This window comes from Acyrthosiphon pisum, chromosome A3 (genome assembly GCF_005508785.2).
Source record: "Acyrthosiphon pisum isolate AL4f chromosome A3, pea_aphid_22Mar2018_4r6ur, whole genome shotgun sequence".
NCBI lineage: Eukaryota > Metazoa > Arthropoda > Insecta > Hemiptera > Aphididae > Acyrthosiphon > Acyrthosiphon pisum.
In genome coordinates this window covers 22,926,394-22,946,116 of record NC_042496.1, presented here as the reverse complement: position 1 = coordinate 22,946,116, position 19,723 = coordinate 22,926,394, and the positions used below count along the sequence as shown (strand labels likewise).

General features: G+C 28.3%; 4 protein-coding genes across 4 annotated transcripts; 2 read left to right on the top strand and 2 right to left on the bottom strand.

Moving 5' to 3' along the window:
• The first annotated feature begins 274 nt into the window (after positions 1-274).
• LOC100164838 (CD82 antigen) lies at positions 275-5,664 on the top strand. The gene is made up of 5 exons (XM_001944209.5): positions 275-584; positions 1,788-1,982; positions 2,054-2,227; positions 3,622-3,828; positions 4,410-5,664. Exons 1-5 carry the CDS (start codon positions 519-521, stop codon positions 4,560-4,562), a joined length of 795 nt encoding a protein of 264 aa, XP_001944244.1. The 5' UTR covers positions 275-518; the 3' UTR covers positions 4,563-5,664.
• Positions 5,665-7,457: 1,793 nt separating this feature from the next.
• On the bottom strand, positions 7,458-10,755 carry LOC100166844 (protein abrupt). The gene is made up of 4 exons (XM_001944157.5): positions 9,355-10,755; positions 9,086-9,268; positions 8,548-8,694; positions 7,458-8,485 (listed from the first exon to the last, which is right to left on the bottom strand). The coding sequence occupies exons 1-4, from the start codon at positions 9,538-9,540 to the stop codon at positions 8,063-8,065; spliced, it is 939 nt and encodes a 312-aa protein (XP_001944192.1). The 5' UTR covers positions 9,541-10,755; the 3' UTR covers positions 7,458-8,062.
• Positions 10,756-12,835: 2,080 nt separating this feature from the next.
• On the bottom strand, positions 12,836-14,029 carry NV25 (small nuclear ribonucleoprotein E). Its single transcript, NM_001163367.1, is given in 2 exon segments — positions 12,836-13,248; positions 13,810-14,029. Coding segments are annotated over 2 exon segments (282 nt in total). The 5' UTR covers positions 13,900-14,029; the 3' UTR covers positions 12,836-13,056.
• Positions 14,030-14,316: 287 nt separating this feature from the next.
• On the top strand, positions 14,317-18,810 carry LOC100169585 (3 exoribonuclease-like). The gene is given in 7 exon segments (NM_001162361.2): positions 14,317-14,419; positions 14,551-14,844; positions 15,701-15,921; positions 15,994-16,215; positions 16,515-16,642; positions 17,294-17,515; positions 18,681-18,810. Coding segments are annotated over 7 exon segments (1,203 nt in total). The 5' UTR covers positions 14,317-14,353; the 3' UTR covers positions 18,731-18,810.
• Positions 18,811-19,723: the final 913 nt, after the last annotated feature.

Sequence of the window (19,723 nt, the reverse complement as noted above, 5' to 3'; positions counted from 1 at the left end):
TTGGAATTTTACACTTAGCAGAATTTCTGTATTTCTACTGATACATATTCTTATCGGTTTACATTCTGTACCTATTAGTTATTTTCAGGGCTTTTTATATTCTGGTTATTTTCAATTCTGTAATATTATTTTCTGTTATTCAACATTCGACAATTCTACATGCTGGCCGTTTTTTTTCTGGAACATTATATGCGTTCATATATCTTATCCGCGGTAAAGAAGAATATTAATCAGTTGTGACTTGTGATCATGAACACGCTTGTGATAAACTGATACTAAAGTTAAAACTAGCCACTAGTGGACAGATTAGAGACCGATAAGATACTAGAACTAGATAGGCAATATGACGAGTGACGGCACATGACCATTTAAGGGAAGCTCGATCTGGGTGCTCGAAGCTGTCAACTAATCTATGCTGTCAACAGAGGCTCTAACAAGTTAAGCTTCGTTGTTGTTGTTGTTGTTGTCGTCGTCTTTTCGGTTTTGATTTGCGAACGATATCATTTTAACTGGTGATCATGGCGTTGACCGGCTGCTATGCGTTCATGAAACACGTAGTTACCCTACTGAATATCCTGTATCTGGTGAGTACCGATCGTCGCTGTATCTAGAGATCTTGCCGTCATGGCGGACACGATGCTCGTTGTCCGCGGGTCCTGTGGTAAGTCGCGACTACGGTCAATGTTATTGTCATCGTCATGCCCCCGGGAAAGTTTGATATTTTCATCGCGCTTATGGATGACAAGATAATAATATTAATACCGTACACGGGCGATCGATGCTATTATTATCTGTGTTTTCTTTGTTTTTATTATGTTCTACACTATTTATATTAAATAGTTTTAAGCTCATAAAATCTTAAATACACTACCAAATAGGTGATAATTGAGTGATATACGGTACAGAGACTTTTTTTAAATGCAAAAGTTATGTCATTTGGATCACAGCTGTTGCTTTTATTTCAATATTTTTATCTTTAGTATATGTGACAGCAGCTCCATAATTATTTATAACTATTTTGGGGCCTGTTTTACAATCATAGTTTAAACCTCGGTTACGTCTAACCCACTGATTTTACTGGCCGAATTCGGTAGTTTAACCTTAGTTTACTATTGTAATACCCTAAGTCTCTTGCAATAATGAATGGTTAAAAATCTAGCAATGAATTATGATAATTGGACATATTATAAATTGTTCTTAATTTGGTATGTATATACATCAGGTACCCAATATAGGAGGTTTTGAAAGAAACATTAGCTATGGAGAATTTATCTATATAATATGATATATATACAAATATCTTATCTTTCTATTATTTTATTTTTTAAATACAGTGGAACCTTGATAAATCAAAATCTTAATAAGTCAAAATAAATTCTGTTCCCTTGCCGAATCTAACCTAAGCTAACTTAACCTTAGTAAGTCGAAAAAATTTGATTTCCCTTGAATTTGATTTATCAAGGTCCCATTGTACTTGCCATCTGAAAATTAGTTTAATATATGCATAATATACTTCTATTTTTAGTATACTAACTCTACGCCTTGTAATGAAACTGGATTGACTAATAAAACTTTTTAGATTATTTAGGTGATATAATAATTCAGTGGCATACAGAGGAATTTTAAGAGCACACACAGTTAACAAGAGTACCCACCCCCCTCTTTTTTTGATGTGTAAAAAATATAAAACTTAAAAATTATATATGTGCTCTTAAAAATTAAGAAAATCATTTTGTAAATTTAAAAAAAATGTTATATACTCATATTTGTTTATTATTTTATTTCAGTCTTTTGGCCTATTATTAATGCTGCTTGCAGTATGGATGTGGGTAGATCCAACATTTTCCCTAAGTATGGTACAAGATGAAGCCAGTTACTACACAGGTGTATATCTTATTCTATTTGTTGGAACATTGCTTCTGATCGTTGGTTTTCTTGGTTGTGCAGCTGCAATAAGTGAATCTCAATGTTCACTCGTTCTTGTAATATAAAATTAAAAAAATCTTTGTGTATGAATTTTATTTGAAAACATAAATTGGTGTTTTTATTACAGTATTTCTGCCTGTTACTTGCTGTACTTGTGGCTCAAATATCAGCTGCTGTGTGGATGTATGCAAATAATGATAAGTTAGTAGAATTAGTTCGATATACTGTTAAAACAACTGTTCAATCAGAGTATGGTTCAATTGAAGGCCGTACAGAAACATTTGATGCTCTACAGAGTGGTGTAAGTATTAATTATTTAATAAATAATATTTATAACTTTAAAAATATAATCCTCAGCATCTGGGCGATTGGCTGACATTAATTTATTTATTTTGTACTAATTTTTTTGTTTTACTTTATAACTGGGAGCTGCTCTGCTTTATAATATGTTTTGAGTATACCTTGTCATTGTAATGAATATGTTAAATTTTTTTGAATTCAATGATAACATAAATCATTGCAAACAAAAAACATTTCTTAACAGGAATGATGTGCCTTTGAAAAATATTTTATAACTTGTTTATATTACTATTAGATATTAGTTATACCTTATACAATATGTTGAACTATTGGTACTTTTCTGTTATCCTTACCGCGTCAATACGGCTACTCAATTCTGTTATCTTGACTACTATAGTACTATCCCCGATACTACCAGCCAGACTATATAGTTCTGTCTTTTAATACATAATACACATGAATTGCCATGATATTATGAACGTTTTTGCATTCACGGTGTCTTGGAAGTAAAGTAAAGGCTTCTCTTGAAAAAATTCAAGGGCACCTTTTTCACTGCTCAGTAAGCTCCAAAGATCCATAGTTATTTTAAACTGAATAAATAAAACAAAATAATGTGTTTAGAGGATGTTGCACCTGCATATGTTGTTACTGTTTTTCACACGTACGGCATAGCAAAAACTTTTTGGCGCAGGAAAGAACTGAGAAGGTTACAGTCACAACTAAAAAACAAACTTTTCACCAAATATAAAGAAGAACTTTGGCTGTGCAATATCATTTTTATTTTTTGATATCACTTATACGAAAAAAGTTCTTATTGTTTCAAAATTCATTATTATTTGTGTTTTCAAATTTAAATAACTGTTTTTAAAATTCTGATAACAATAAAATAAAAACGATATTGCACAGCCAAAGTTCTCCATTTTATGTGATGAAAATTTTGTTTCTTATTTATGAGTTTATGACTGTTGCGTTCTCAGTTCTTTACCGCTCATAACAGTTTTTATTATATTGTACATTAGTAAGACGGAGAGATACATGCGGGTGCAATGTCCTCTTAAAAATAGTGTGTAGACAACAGAAATGACTGCAGTCAGAAACAAATAATCGAGCGGTAGTCGCGGCATCGGCATGGTAGTCGAGATAACAGAATTGAGACTCGCGGTAGTATAAGGACTAAGGATAACAGAAAAGTACCCTTATAAGTCAATTCCAATGTACAGTAATACTTTCGTTAAATAAGAATATTGAGTCTTAAACATGTATGATATATTATGTAAAGAGCATACATTTAATTTCATATATTAACCTCTACATGATTAATGTTAAAGCATTTAATTATATATTTATATGTCTAACTTAGTATTAGTTAATTATAATTTCAAATGTACATTATAGTTTGAATGTTGTGGTGCATCAGGCCCGTCTGATTGGGCTGGGAGCAAATATAATAATCCACAGACAGAAAGTCTAGGACTTGCAATAAGTTCTCCAGAACAATCATATAAAATTCCGGCTTCTTGTTGTAAAGGTGATCCTAAACAATGTTCAGATGCTCTAACTGCTGTAGCTTCAGGACCAATTTCTGAATTCATTTATTCTGAGGTATGAAATTCATTGATTTAATTTATATTTAGAAATAAGCAAAAACATAGGTAATACTAGTTATTAAATATAGTACATAACATAGCAAGTTCGTCCATTTAGATAAGTTTTTGATTATCTTAAATAACTTATGAATATAAAATTTGATAAAAATGATTATCCTTTCATTTTCAAATCATGTTAACTAAAATTCTATTAATTTAAATAGTTGTTACATTACACAGTTTTTTCTTACATAAATATTAAGAATTTCTTAATAGCAAATTATGTCTAATATGCATAGATATTAAACATATGGATATGGTATTCCTTTATACATTCTACATACACTGTTTAGTCCAACATAACGGAGAGAGAAACGATGGTTCTCACTCGCACACATCTTCTGTGTGACAAGGAAAGTAAAACTCTTGTAAGAGAGAGAAAACATAATATGTACAGATAATTGATCATTATGACATCTAGCGGTTAATAACAGTATGAATTATGTTAGCTTACAGATTTTTGTGTTATGCCGCATTCATTAGTTTAATATCAATGCTAATATGTGACTTATTTTAAAAATAATTTATTATTTCCAGGGATGCACTGAAAAATTATTGTATGCTTCACGAAAGAGTTTGATTATATTCCTTGTAGCTCTTGTGGCAATTGGTTCAATTGAGTTCTTTGGTTTAGTTCTGTCATTAATATTGTGTTGTGCTATAAGAGCAGTCAACACATACAAAAATTAAATTCTGATGTCAGTTTTTCTATAAACTTATACAAAAAAGCTTTAAATGTATTCTGAAAATATAATTTACTACTAATTATCAATTATCGTCAATTTTGTTAGTTTGTCTATTGTTATTGCTTAATGATTCAGTGACTAACGTTTGAATTGAAATAAGTAAATTGTTTAACTTTATCCTACCCAGACAATATAAAAGCAACTACACCTCTTATGTGTGTTATCCTTGCACTATATGCGCTCCATCTTTAAGTGTTCAAATTGAATTTAGCATCTTCATTTTCTATTACATTATTGTGCAGACCATTTTTTTACATCACTAAATAACGATTTGTGATTAATAGAAAAAAATCTTTTATATATTATAGATCTACAAATATTTATTTAATGTATCAATTAATTAATAATTATATGATTGAACTCAGTATCATCCTCTTAGAACCATAAAAATATCTCAAGTCAAATCATTTTTTTTTTTTTACATTTATATATATAACGTGTCATAATATTTAATATCCATAAATAATAACCCGTGACTGTTATTATTATAAAGATTTTTTTACTTGTGTGTTCTTGTGTTTTTTTTAATATTATTTATTGTTATTTTTTTTTTATAGAAATTAGATATTTTAATTTTACTTATAATACATAAGACATAACAAACTATTTATAAATTATATTAAAATTGTTCTATAATTAATATTGTGTGCCTTACAACACTAAACAACTTACATTGTACAATGACAACATGCCATCATAGGTTTTAAGTGAGTCACTTTAGTCATGTAATTTTAAAATTTATTTATTTTTGATAATTTGAGCTAATATTAGTTCCTAGTCTTTATTGGTTAATCTCTTAATATTGTCTGCATCAAAATTATTGATCTGTTAATGATAGTTTTAGTTCAAGTTGTTTTGAAACATGTAACAAAAATATTTAACAATTTAGATATAATAACTTTATTTAATGAAATTTATTATTTTATTGAAATCAAATAACTATAATATTAGTATTAATTATAAATACTGGTAATCTGTTCATTTTTCTAATAAACTTAACTATATACATATAGTAATATGTTACCTGTTAAATTAAATTAAACCAATTTTATTTTTCTTACTTTATTTGTCCTATTTAATATTCTTGGATATTTACTACTCTGCTACTACATACCACGAGCAAACTCATAGGGTTATTGGGTTTAACCCCCCTCCCAATTGGCGTTTTTTTTTTGAGCTGATAGCCAACATACCCTTACATACATTCCTAGAAATTATACACAACTCCCCCCCCCACCCATTGAATATTCCCGAGAATTCCACTGCTACTTGCAGCATTATGTACATTTTAGTTATTTACATACCTAAATGTACGGGTACCATTAACTTGTTTCATGGTTCAAGGATTTCTTTCCATAAAAGTGATTAAGGACCAAAATGTTATGATGAGATTATAATGATGATGATGATGATGTTGTTGTTAATGATGATGATGATGATGATGATGATGTTGATGATGATGATGATGATGATGATGGTGGTAAATTTAGGAATTGTATATTATCATATATGACATGTGCTATGATGGATTGTTTGAAAATAAAAATGTTTTCTTTTGTTCATCTAATTCATTTCTCAATTTCTTTTATATAATAAAATTGGTAAAGTAAAGTAAACTAGTACTTTCAATTTAAAAAGTAAAATAGAATATAATGTATAATAATAACTAATTTATATATTATATTTGTACAATTTATTACCTAAATAATTTACAACTTATGCAAATAAATTTAAAGGGGTTCCAAAATGTAGTTCATTAATTAAAAATTTTTAAATCATATTATTAATATGATAATCAAGAAACATACAAAATAACATAATTAAAACTATATAAAAGTAAAATTAATCAACAATATGATACAATATAAGTTCACAATTCATTATATGACAAGTATTAACTCAAACATATCATAATTTAGTGTTAATATGATATTTATATACAAAATTCAAAATGAGATAAGTACAGGATAGCGACGGTCTTATGACATCAACTGGCTTCCACAACCATGATGTTAATTGAGAGAACAAATCTACAAGTTGGCCGCCCGTTACAGAACATATTTTGAATAGAGTATAGATTTTATATATATTTATAATTTATTACAGATTAAGTACAAAATAAAGATAAAGTCAACTATATTTCTGACTTTGATATTGATATTACTAGTGTAGTTAGTATAGTTATAGCGGTTATACTTAATGATTAAATTAGGTTTAAATGGCAGGCCAAAAATAATTTGTAATAAAGTGTGGTTTGATTGTGATATATAGTTACTAAACAAGTCTTAAATATTATGCCAAAATCCAATTCTGAAATGGTGGCCTTTAGTTAAAAGAATGGTATTTGTAAAATAAAATGATTAAAATTGTAAAACTGGTGCCATTATATGGAATTCTAAATGTTATAAAAGTTTATGATGTTGTAAAATAATGATAATCAAAACAATTAAAAAATATAATAAAATTTTTAAAGTATACATTTAGCCAATTGTTTATGTCATAGTTGGACAACTGGAGTTGTTATGATTGTGTTTTGGTTTTCAAATAATCATTAGTTTCGAAATTATATAATATATTTTTTTCTGGACATGTTCATAATTTTTTACTACGCAAATTCATTTTAACACATACAAAAATCATGAAAATACATTAAAAAAAATTAAACTATTGACTGTTGACTATGAAGAAATAATATAATAATAATATACTAATATACTTTTTTTCATAGTTTCTATATACCTAAATACGGTAGTATTAGAATTAATTTAAAATTTTTAAATTAATATAATATAATAAATTTTAATATAATATAATAAATAGATTTTTAGGTTTTGTCTAGTCACTTAAAAAAGGGTTAGACGTGTGATACATTGTTATTTGTTATTAATATATTAGTGGCATTATATATTTTTAGTGGATAACGAAAAGTATCAAACAACATTTTACATTCATTCTTAAATTGATTAGACTATGAGATTTAAATATTATAATATATTTGGATAACAAGTATTAGCACCATATTAAATGGTTTTATAAATAATATTAGAGACAGGCTAAATATAATTCTTAGTTTGCATAGAAATTGTATAGCTACGATACACCTTGTAATACTTAATTTAGAGATCATGAAATCAGGCACATAGTCAGAATTGTATTCAAGAGAATTTGTTTTGATTACAAATATTATTACTTTAAAAAAAAATTTATATCATTAAAAGTTTTCTGGGGATTTGGCATTATAAACCTGCTGAACATGTGCCTGCAAAAATAGCATACATTCTGATAAATAATAAAGTATTTACATTTAATATAATTGCACATAAAAAGCCAATAATTAATTTACAATAAGACACTTTAACCTTTGGCCTTTGATAATACTCAATAATAATACAATAACAATATTTAAAAAAAAGCAACTTTACATATTTTGTAATTATGCCCTACTTAACGGGGATGTATACTTTGATCAAAACAAGTAGAACTTAATTGTTGGCTATTAGACTGTTCTTTTATTTGTATTCTCTGTTGGTTTTGATCAGATTGGTAATGTAATGAATTTGAAGTGTAAGGTGTACCTGGGTCAGATGTATTTTGTACTTTGGATGGTAACATTTCATGAAAACTAATAAAGTGCCGCCGTAGGTAAAGCTTATTTTTGAATGTTTTACCACATAAAGGACAAACAACACATCCAGGTTTATGAATTAATTCAATGTGTTGCCTTAAGTTAGATAAACTGCTATATTGACGCCCACACTCTGGACATGGTCGTGGATCCAATGAATGACACCTCTGTTTTTCTGGTTGTGATGATGAAGTTGTTTCAGTAGATTGTTGCCAATAATTTGTTTCTATTTTCCTTCGTTTCTGTAATACATAAAAAATAATATTATTCATTTTGTTCACTTAATTAATTAATTACAACATACAATTATTTCATTGGGATTCACAAGTTGATTGAGTTGATCTAGTTGATTAGCAAATAATCCATCATCATGGTTATCCATTGAATCAATAACATCGTTTTTTGGCACATCTTGCTCAACATTTTCACATAATGAAGGCAAAATTGATGTCTGAAAAAGGTTTTGAAAATTACAATTTTTTATTTTTTATTTAGTAATAGGTACACAATGTTTGCACAAAACTATTGTGTAAGTAAACATACATATTATTCAGCTTAACTGTTTTTTTTAATCCAACATTAATTTTTTTTTAGATATTGCTTAGTATAGAACCAACTATTTAGTAGTATTTAAAATTAAGTATATACTATATTTATAATATAACCAGCGGTTTATTGCCTTATTGGTATTGCATCTTTATTACTGAGTTGAAGAAATTAAAAAGAAAAATGTATTTAAAGAGGAATCATTTTGTTGTTATTAAATTTGGCAGAAAGGAAATATCATTACGTGGATGTATGAAGTTAGCATCTATTGTTCAAACTTATATCTTAATACTAACTTCATTTTTATTGAAACCATTTTGAAATCCTTTTATGTTAAATGTTTTGGCTAATTTAAAAAACCTATCAACATTATTTTGATTTACGAGTACTTCTCCCAAATACATAAAGTCAACCAAAGTCTTCATGAGTTCATATTCCACGTTGTGCATAATAACTGTGACATGTTTTGATGGATTCATCTATAGACATGAATAATTATTAGTTATGATCAGTAAAAAAAATATAATTCAACTATAATTAATTATTAAACAAACGTAAATAATACCATGAGTATTTTTTTAAAATAAGGGCTGCATGCTGATAAAATAACTTTGTGAGCTTTGATGAATTGATCATCGCAACATAATGTTACATCGACGAATTGTTCATCATTCCGTAAAGACACGAATTCGTTCGTGAAGTGAGACGAAAAGTCATCCCAACGCATACTGTATTGCGTGGACGTATTCATTATATTAATTATGAATGAATGTATGAAATGAAATATTTAACTAAGGAACGGTCCGACGGTCTAGTCTCACAAACGTGCAGCACCTCACAATGTTTCCGAAGTACTATAACTATAACAGTTTACAGTATAATAACTACCGTAGTACCATCTACTATAGCAGAGTGTAGTGTAGTGTAGTGGTAAGATACGAATATACGATTGATAGGAAATACGAATACAAAATATTGTTTTGAAGCAAGATAATATGCATTATCTATGTTTTGAAGATAATAATTTATTATTGATAATACATGGTTAGGTTCCAGATAACTACTAGTGCGGTTATCAACAACCGAGTATAGTTATTATCACAATCACGGTCTTAGGACTTAGAGGATATTCTAATTAACTTATATCTTCTAAGAGCGTGATCACTGATCACAATATTCCTATAAAGTACAAACATGAAGCACAGATTAATATTAAGCACACTGCAATTTTTACAATTAATGACATTAGATTTCATGCAATCTGTGCTAGACAATCTGCTGACTAGAATATTCTAAGCAGTAAGCACCCCCATGTTCCATGTTGTTGTAATTTCAAATCATAGACCTATAAAAAAATGGACAGCGCTTAGTTTATAGGTCTATCGTCTATGATTATTACCACTATATATTACCACTATTTTAGTAATTCCTTTACACACGAATCATTTATTCAGGTTTCAGGTTTTGCGCATTGGTGGAATTTGGCTCCCCGCAAAAGTTCGCTCCTTTTTAATTTTGTAGAGCCTCCCGCTCACATCGATGTTAATAATATTAGGCCGGAACATGCACTTTACCACCCTATGCAAATTTTTCTTTTGAAAATTACTTATATTAACTTATATTTGAACAATGGTGGCTGGTGCTCGTGCTATCAGAATTTGTCGGTCGGACTTGGTGTCTTGGTTTCGAAGTTATGTAGTAACATGTAGTAATGAAGTTCACTCTTTTGCTATTTTTACACATTCACGCATCACTCTAGTTTACTGCACATTTTAAGAATATTGATATTTTTTTTTTTGAAACATGTTCCTAACCGGCAGGCAGACGGATGAGTGATGACCTAACAAATAAACCTTGTTAGTAAAAGTAACACAAATATAATACTTAAGGGACCTCTCTCCGATTGTCGTCTACGGTCGTTGTAAATTAATTTAAAAAATTGATATTTGAAATTGTCCTCAAACAACACAAAATGTGTTAACATTTTTTCTAAATGTTATGATTTATAGAAAATGAAAATAGTTCAGTGAAATTTTCATGTATCTACATTTATTCGTTATTGAATTACAACAAAATAAGAAAATCGCTACGTGAGAAACCGAGTGAATATGCAATGTTGTAAAAATATGAACTTCAAACGTTCGTAAAAATTTAATTTGACTTTTTTTTGTTGATGGATGTAGACAAACTTATGAGGAATCTTGTATTGTATTTTCAAATCTTAGATTTAAAAAGAATTTTTTTTATGATTTCTAGCTCAAAATAATTTGCATATTTTCATCATTTTTACGTATTTTGTCAATATTTGAAGTTTTTGAACTTTGAATGCTTATAAAAAAAAAATGTGAATTTCTAATATCATTATAACAATATGTTAGGAGCCTTGTATTCAATTTTCAATACTTTTTACCCAACAATTACAATTTTATTGACATTCATTGAAATAAAAACTATTTTATCGAAAATCGATTTTGCGTAAAAATTTCCGGTTTTCCATAATTATTTTTTCGTTTTTGAAAATTAATGGAAATTTTAAATTTTGACTTCCTCAATGGTCCAACAATATTATCTTTTCCATCGAACAAGATACTGAAGTTAAGATCGAAGCATTATTTCGATTACGTATCAAGTACACACAAAAAAAAAAAATTAAAAAATTAAAACACACATCAAAAAGCAAAGCTTGAAATTGTAATAATTTTGAAGACATATCATAAAGTTTGAGATTAAAATATTGAAAAACAGAGTACAGGTCAGCTTGTAGAATATTACACTCTATTTGTTAAAAACAAATTATCAAATTTGGTTGATTTTACAGAATATAATCATCATTCCCGTAGAGCGTATTTTATTTTTTATTCCCGTATTCTTGTGAACAACATTACATTGGCACTGCTTGTGCAGGGTGCGTCAAAGGTGGCCTCTGTTTCTTGCCACGCTACTGGTCATAGGCAATCCAATTTTTTTTCCTGGGGATTCGTCTAACAGGAGGGGGAGATATGCCTAATATTTTAACACGCACTATTTTATGGTAATCAGCATTGGCGCATATAGGGGAGGGGGGCTTGAGTAATTCTAAAACCTAGTACTTATTTTAATATTCTTTGGTACTAAGCAATATGGCGAGGGGGCTTTGAGTCCCACCAAAAAATTTAGTCTATTTGCGCTTATGATAATCAGCTCTTAAACATTGAAAAAAAGTCACAGGAGGATATATCCCCTTCAACCTCCCAAATATTAAACTTTCATAATAACAAATGGGTGATTCTCATTAGACATTTTGACACTGTAGAAATTTGATAGACTAAACCGGTGTGAAAAATAATGTACCGGGATTTTTGGACCATATCATTTACATGGTTTAATATCCCGGTGCGGGATAATGAGAGATAATTTTAAACCGGTTTAATCTAGCGAATTTCTATTATGTCTTGCTAATAACCGATTTGCGGTTGCATCATCATTTCATTATTTCAAGTTAGTACTTGCTGCCTACTGGGTTCTGTAAAAGCCAGTTTTAAAATAATAGTAGCTAAAACAGTTTTTCTCAGCAGAAAATGTGGTATTGAAAATATTAAATGGAGGGTATTAATTGGTTGGTTTTTATTTTAAATTTTACCAATATTTTCCACACCGATGAACGTATTGATTTCATGTTATTTTTTTTTTTGTGTAGTATAAAATTCTTCGATTTTCAGCTTTGAGTGGTTTCTGAGACCAAATTGGATCTAATTGGTACTTTGGAAAGGTTAAAATATAAAATCCCAAGTACTTTACTTTATAATTGGAAAAAATTAATTTAATAAACAATAATTAAATACTAGACCGAGAAAAATGCCCCAGTTACCAACATACCCTACACCCAAATGACATCACTGCCTACACGACACCTATTGTACAGTAGAATGGTACCCACTTGCCAACCCTTTTTAACATAACTAGCAATATAACCCAATATTCTGAACGATACAATCATTAGAGCGCTACCCTAACTTGGGCCTACGCCTATTCACAGGGAATATGTGAGTAATTGTTTAATCTAAAAATAAGACATACAATGATTTATTTATTTATATCACATAAAGTAGAAATTATCAATATCCGTTAAAAAATAGTTATTCTGATTTCTTGAACATTAAATCAATATTACTGCAGGTTAATGAGGTGATACATAGTTTGAGTTGTGAGTATTAAGATATTTTATTATGAATTTATATTACAAAGGATATATTGAAGTATATTATTATTATTCAGACAGTTCTTGTTTTTATCCTATGGATGGAGTCATATTTTGTATTAATGTAATGTTTTCTCCTTTCAACAATATACGGCCAACAGGTTTCCGTGAGTCAACTTTAGTGTTAACTTCACAAGCTTCGTCCAAGACCAGATTCATATATTCATCAAAACCCACAATATGTCCTTCAATCCTTAAATGAATTTTCTCCTGAAGCCATACCTAAAATTGGAATACATGGTTAAATTTGATATTATCATTTAGTAATTACAATTTTTTGTAGGGAGCAGATTTAAAAATATTATTTATTATTGAAAGCCTATACAACAATATATATATTATAAATTACTAGGTATAGTAATATAGCATACAAAAAACAATAAAGGGACATGGGTTGTATTGTAGCCATAAAGTTTAAATATTTTAAATATTGACCAGGACATTTTTGAATATTGAACCATTTGTTATTATTATGAAGGATATAATACACATTCAATAGGTCCGTTTACTTGGGCAAATGTAATTGGTAATGAACGTGTTGGTCATGGAATTTAATGTGTTTCAATAAAAATAATTTAGAACTTTTAATTATAAATTATAATATTCTGTTTACACTTTATCAGGACACTCGCTAAGGTGCACTGTGACGACTGATACCAAAGTTAGTAAGTATAAACCGGTGACTTATCCCATTGTACCTGGACGTATGGCAACTTTATGCCATATATCTGTCATCTGCTCCCGTAAATATTTATGTTAATTCAACACGTTCGAAATACTTACTTGAACTTTAGCACGATTTTGCAAGTGCCGAAAGATAAGGTTAATGGGCTGTACCATTACCTTCTGTACTTTTTGAGGAACTTTATACATTTTAGTTTTTAGTTTTTGTATACCTTAAATAAAAATAAAGACTAAAACACTAAAGTTTAGCGTCAATATTACTCAATAAACTGAAATCTGAATAAAGTATAAACATTAAACATTAAACAATAAACGGCACGATTCAGAATTATGATAACTCGTTTTTGGGGTTAGCATTCAATTGTATACCTCTGTATAATATAAGACGTTATAAACCCAAAACATCGTATCTTCCAGGAGATTTGCTCGGGCTGCTATCTCGAGAGAAGAACTTCCCCACGCCAAACATTCGCAGATCCTCGTGCCTGATAATATGTTATCTTCACTCGTGTTGGTTGATTTTTTAAATTTTGAATCACTTTCAGGTTATACGTTTATGCTGTTATAGAAAAGAGATTAATGCAGATTCAAGAATCACAGTAAAACAATAAGTTACGATTAACAAGTAACAACGATCTTCACAATGAATGGAAATCCGCTATCTGACTGTGAAAAAACGTTCATATTGGAAGCAGCATCTCAAAAAATAGTAAGTTTATTATTTTGATTTTATAACTTATTTGGGTTATATTTTGGGCTCATATTTTTATTAATCATTTCAGTGGAGGTCTGGTATGTGCTGAAACTAAATAAATACTTTTGTAAATGTTTTGTTTTTAGCGTCTTGATGGTCGTAAAAAAGATGAATACAGACCATTGAAAATTGCATATGGGCTTGACTGGGGTAATTGTTTAGTAACACTTGGCTGCACACGTGTCTTTGCTCAAGTTAGCTGTGAAATATATCAACCTAACAATAGTCGTCCAAATGAAGGTGTACTACAAATATCTGCTGAATTAGCTGGTGACAACAAGATTAATGATCTTACAAAAATAAATCAAGTCTTGGAAAGATTCTATAAAGATTCAAAATGTATAGATCTTGAAGCGTTATGTATAATTGCTGAAGAAAAAGTATGTTCAATTTATTTTTGTTTTATATAAAATATAACAAGTTTCCTATATAAAATTCACACAATTATAATCCCCGTACTAAAAAAAACTACTCGTTCAAATTTTGAATTAAGCATTTAAAAATTTTCAAAAACAATTCTCTACCAAATAATTTTTAGCTTAAAAGCAGGGGTTCACATTTGAAGAACAGAAGTTTGAATTGCTGCAGGACCCTCCTTGGTAGTAGGCACAAACAATTTGAAAATTTGGTCTTTTAGAGGATGTCAGCGCACTATTTGTTTGCTGTCTCAATTCCATGTGCATCATAGCAAATTTCACGTTCATTATATGGATTATAATACAATATATTATAATCATATTAATTTCTAAAACTAGAGTAAAATTTCATCTTTACTTGCAAAATTTAAAGGTAAGATTATTATCTAAGGCATCTCATAGGCGTTTTATTATATTTTAATTTTAAAGCAAGTTATGAGTATTCTAAGATATACAAACAATTTATAATTTTAAAATACTCATCTCGCTTGAAAATTAAAATATAATAAAAATCCTATGAGACGCCATATTTTATTATTAAAATTATTAATTATTAGTTTATTTTATTTCTGTTTACATTTGAATATAGTTAATTTAATAACATTTAATAGTTGTTTGCTGATAATATGTATATCTGTATAATATCTTTATCTGTTACTTAAATTGCCATTTAGAGTAGATTGCTTAATTAAAGTAATTGTAAACCATATTAATTTTTTATGCTGGGGATTGTTATTGTAAGTGAATATTTTTTCTCAAAGACAAAATGAATTCATAGGTACTATTGTAAAAACTTAGATTGATTTTTAAATAATTTTAGGTGTGGAAAATTAAAGTAGATTTGAGTGTATTGAATATGGATGGTAATACTTTGGGATGTTGTTCAATTGCAACTTTAGCAGCATTAATGCATTTTCGGTATCCAGATGTTGTGTCAACAGGAGAAAAAGTAGTTGTCTATTCTAGTTCAGAAAGAGATCCTATACCACTATCACTTCATCATCATCCAGTAATTGCAAGCTTTGCCATTTTTGAAAAATAGTATGTTATTTTTTTTACGTACTTTTCATTGTTTGTATAATTAATGGATTAAATTCAAGGATTTGATTTTAGTGATTTTATTATTTTGGATCCATCGCTTCTGGAAGACAAAGTCTGTGATAATAAATTATCTATATGTTTTAACAACCACAGTGAAATGTGTGGTGTAGACATTGAAGGCTGTGCTTCTTTAAGTCAGAATCTTCTTATGAACTGCTCCAATCAGGCTGCTTCTGTGGCTATTAAACTTGTGGATAAAATAAAATCAGCTATACAAATTGATATTAAAAATCGGTAAGATTAATAATTTTGATTATTTTAATATACTTAACTTCAGTCAATCAAATCGAACCGTCTAGTTTTGTTTTAACTACTCAAACCTAAAATTATAATATTGATGGAAGTGTTATTGACACCTCTAAATAATAATTATAATTTTATAACACATGTAATAGGTATGGTTTTCAAGAAAAAATTAAATTTTAATCTAATTAATGTACAAAATTTTAAGTTCAGTTTGATTAAACAATTTGTCCATTGTACCCATAACTAATATTTGTGTTTGTGTGTTTACATTATTTATGTCCTAACAGTTCTAGTAAATCATTTAAAGGACTAGAACCAGCAGTTTCTGAAGATAATGGTCTAAAATTATGTTTGTCTGATAAAATACATTTTGTTGGTCCATCCAATCAAGAAAATATAAAGGAAGAAATTGATGGTATAGCATTTTATTTATTTATTATGATGGGCAACAAAAGTTGATGATCTTTACTGTGTCTGTGTGGCTCAAAAACTACTAAAAAATATATATACATTTGTTTCGTTTTATTTAATATCTCTATTTTACAACCTAACTTTATAAATAAAACATATTATATTATAGTAAGCATTTTAACTTGCTTTTCTTGAATATTAATTGGATGAATATGGAGTCACCAGACTTAAATTAGTTTGTAATTCTGAATATATTATTAATTATTATATTATAAAGACGGGAATAAATGTATACCTTACTGTTAAATGATAATTAAAATAAAAATTTGTTAAATTATATTTTTATAATAAAGTTTGAATGTAGTTATCACTGACCATTTATAATTATTGTAGCAGTGTAGCCTACATATTATTCGAAAATCAATATTAAAATTAAAATATTTACTATCTCAAAAAAAAAGTATCCACTTATTTTTTTTCTTTGGTCAGACAACCATGGTTGTATGCTATGCACCTGGATATAAAAAAAAAACAGAAGATTTGTTTCCGCTATTACATCTAGGTTAATACGTATACATTTTTTCTATGTACCCAACTTATTAACTTCTGTAATCAAAATAAACAATAATCATCTTATAATATTTTTGTGTTGTAGAAAAAATGGTTGTTGATCAAGATGATGTGATCAAGATAACTGAAGGAACTGCATTCACAGCTTCTCATAATAATTTGCACCAAATAAGTAAAAAAGGTGACAAAAATGACGATTTGATAGTCATTGATCCTGAAAGTAGTGAATCATCATCAAGTGATGAGAGTATTGAAATCATTAACCATTATAAATTAGATGATATTAGACCAGTTATTGGCAAATATGGTAAGTCTTTGGCCTATTAGTATTGTAAAATAAAATAATTTTACCTTATTCATATTTTCACTACATTTATTGTAAGTTTAAGTGCTTTTTGGTTATCGATACCCTCTCACTAAAAATCTACCCATGCACTAAAAATTAATAAAACTCCAAACAGTACTATTTATGTAGAAAAACCGTGATAAATACAAAGTAAGAGTGTACTCTGAAATATCTGTCATATTAAACAAATTATGGAAATTTTCTGTTTTACTAGACACCTTTTTTTTGTTTTAACGTACGTAGTTAAGCATTTTGAAAACGATAGTTAAGTTAGAATTTGGCATTTGGTTTTAAAAAAAGTTATAGCTAATTGAAATTAATAGTATTTACTATTTTCATATACACCCGATGTGGTCAATCGCTCAGATAATTAAAATCGAAAACATTCCTCAACTTTTTATGTAAGACCACCTTGGGTGGGTCTCAAAGTTAAAACAAAATTATTAAAAGCACAAATACACCCGGCGTGGTCAGTTGCTTGCACAGACAATTAAAATCGAAACCAATGTAAGACCGCCTTGGATTGGTCTTGGACTTCAAATAGCTATAACTTCAAAACCAAGACCAACCGCCAAATTTTGACTTCACTTTCATTTTTAACTTGTTTAACTACAAATGTTAAAAAAAAAAAAAAATACCTCAATTATATACTTAGAAATTAGAATACATTGTCTTAGAGACTTAGAGCACCTAATTAATAATGAACTTTGTATTGAAATCTGGGTCCTAGTCATAACTCATAACATGAAATTAAATTTTAATGTGAAAATATTATAGAGATAGATTCATGTTTAAATATATTGAGTGTAAACAAAGTTATTGAATAAGAACTGTAATTTGGTTTGAAGTCTAGATTGCTGTTTTTAATTTGTAAAATGTAATAGTGGACTAAAGAATTGACATCAATAGAATTTTATGATAACAAATTGTAAATAAATTATTCCACAATAATGAATTGAAATGATTATTAACGATTAGTAAAAACCGAAAAGTACTTCTAGTATTATTTGTGATCTAAGTCTATATAATTTTTCAAGGAATGTGTATTTCTTTCCTCCATTTGCTTATTATTTTTTAAATAAATTGAATTAATATATATTATATATATATATTTATATTTTTTTAGTTGTTTCTGACGATGAAAATAGTGACACCGGTACCATAATTTTGGATTAAACAAGTAAACAAATTCTTTATTATGTATAAAATTTTTAATATTTACTAATAATTTATATTATTAAATTGTATTTTGTATACATGTTGTTTTTTAAACTATTAAAACCAAATAATTTACCTGTATGGCTGTATTAATATAAATATTTATATGCTCATGTCATAAAATCAGTGTTGGGTTGTAAATGTAACATAATAATATGTTACTAATTAGTTATTACTAAAGACCGGATTTATATTCTATTAAAATACCTAATATATGATGCTAATATTCTCTAAAAACCTTCAAATATTCTCATTATATTCTCTTAAAAAAAGTAAATGGATTTCACTCTGCTGTACAGTAGATTACAAGTGGGTCATTGTATAAGAAAAACGATTCTGAGCGGAGACGGTTTGTCAATCTGGATATTTTATATTGTTATTATTTATTTTATCATGTAAGTTGAATAATTTTATTATTATAATATTATAATTTTTTATTTGTTTCTATGGTGATAACTGATAAACAAAGCGTTAGAAATTAAAATTCCATTTTTGGCGTTTTTTTGTAATTTGTTGTGGTTTTCCCGTGGCATTAAATAACTATTGAATATAAGGATTGACTAAAACGAAATCAAAGTATTCCAAAATATTACGCACTGAAAAATTAACGCTCAAAAACTATTTCTCCACGATTTATTTCTAACTTGATCCTTTGCAAGTATCTTGGCATTAATAAATAAAACAATTATGAAGAAGCTACTGATATCAATGTACGTTTTTTTTTCTATTAGAAAATCCACTAGTATAAGGCATACTAGTGGCATACATATTCCGTCACTCCCAGGAAATCTTTGTCGCAGGCTTAAATTGAAATTGTGTAAAGATCTGCTAACATAATCCTCTTAACGCAAATCCCCAGCTAATTAAAAATGGGCGACTTGTTATCGCAACCCCAATAATATAATGTTTATCCCCTACCTCACATATTCTTAAAGATCTTAATCGTATACA

Bases quoted from the DNA above. Each gene is read 5' to 3' on its own strand.
- LOC100164838 (XM_001944209.5), top strand. From the start codon at position 519: ATGGCGTTGACCGGCTGCTATGCGTTCATGAAACACGTAGTTACCCTA. The intron at 585-1,787 runs GTGAGTACCGAT...ATTTTATTTCAG, and splicing joins TACTGAATATCCTGTATCTG to TCTTTTGGCCTATTATTAAT. The intron at 2,228-3,621 runs GTAAGTATTAAT...TGTACATTATAG, and splicing joins TTGATGCTCTACAGAGTGGT to TTTGAATGTTGTGGTGCATC.
- LOC100166844 (XM_001944157.5), bottom strand. From the start codon at position 9,540: ATGAATACGTCCACGCAATACAGTATGCGTTGGGATGACTTTTCGTCT. The intron at 9,269-9,354 runs GTATTATTTACG...TCATGTCTATAG, and splicing joins ATTTTAAAAAAATACTCATG to ATGAATCCATCAAAACATGT. The intron at 8,486-8,547 runs GTATGTTGTAAT...TATGTATTACAG, and splicing joins TGAATCCCAATGAAATAATT to AAACGAAGGAAAATAGAAAC.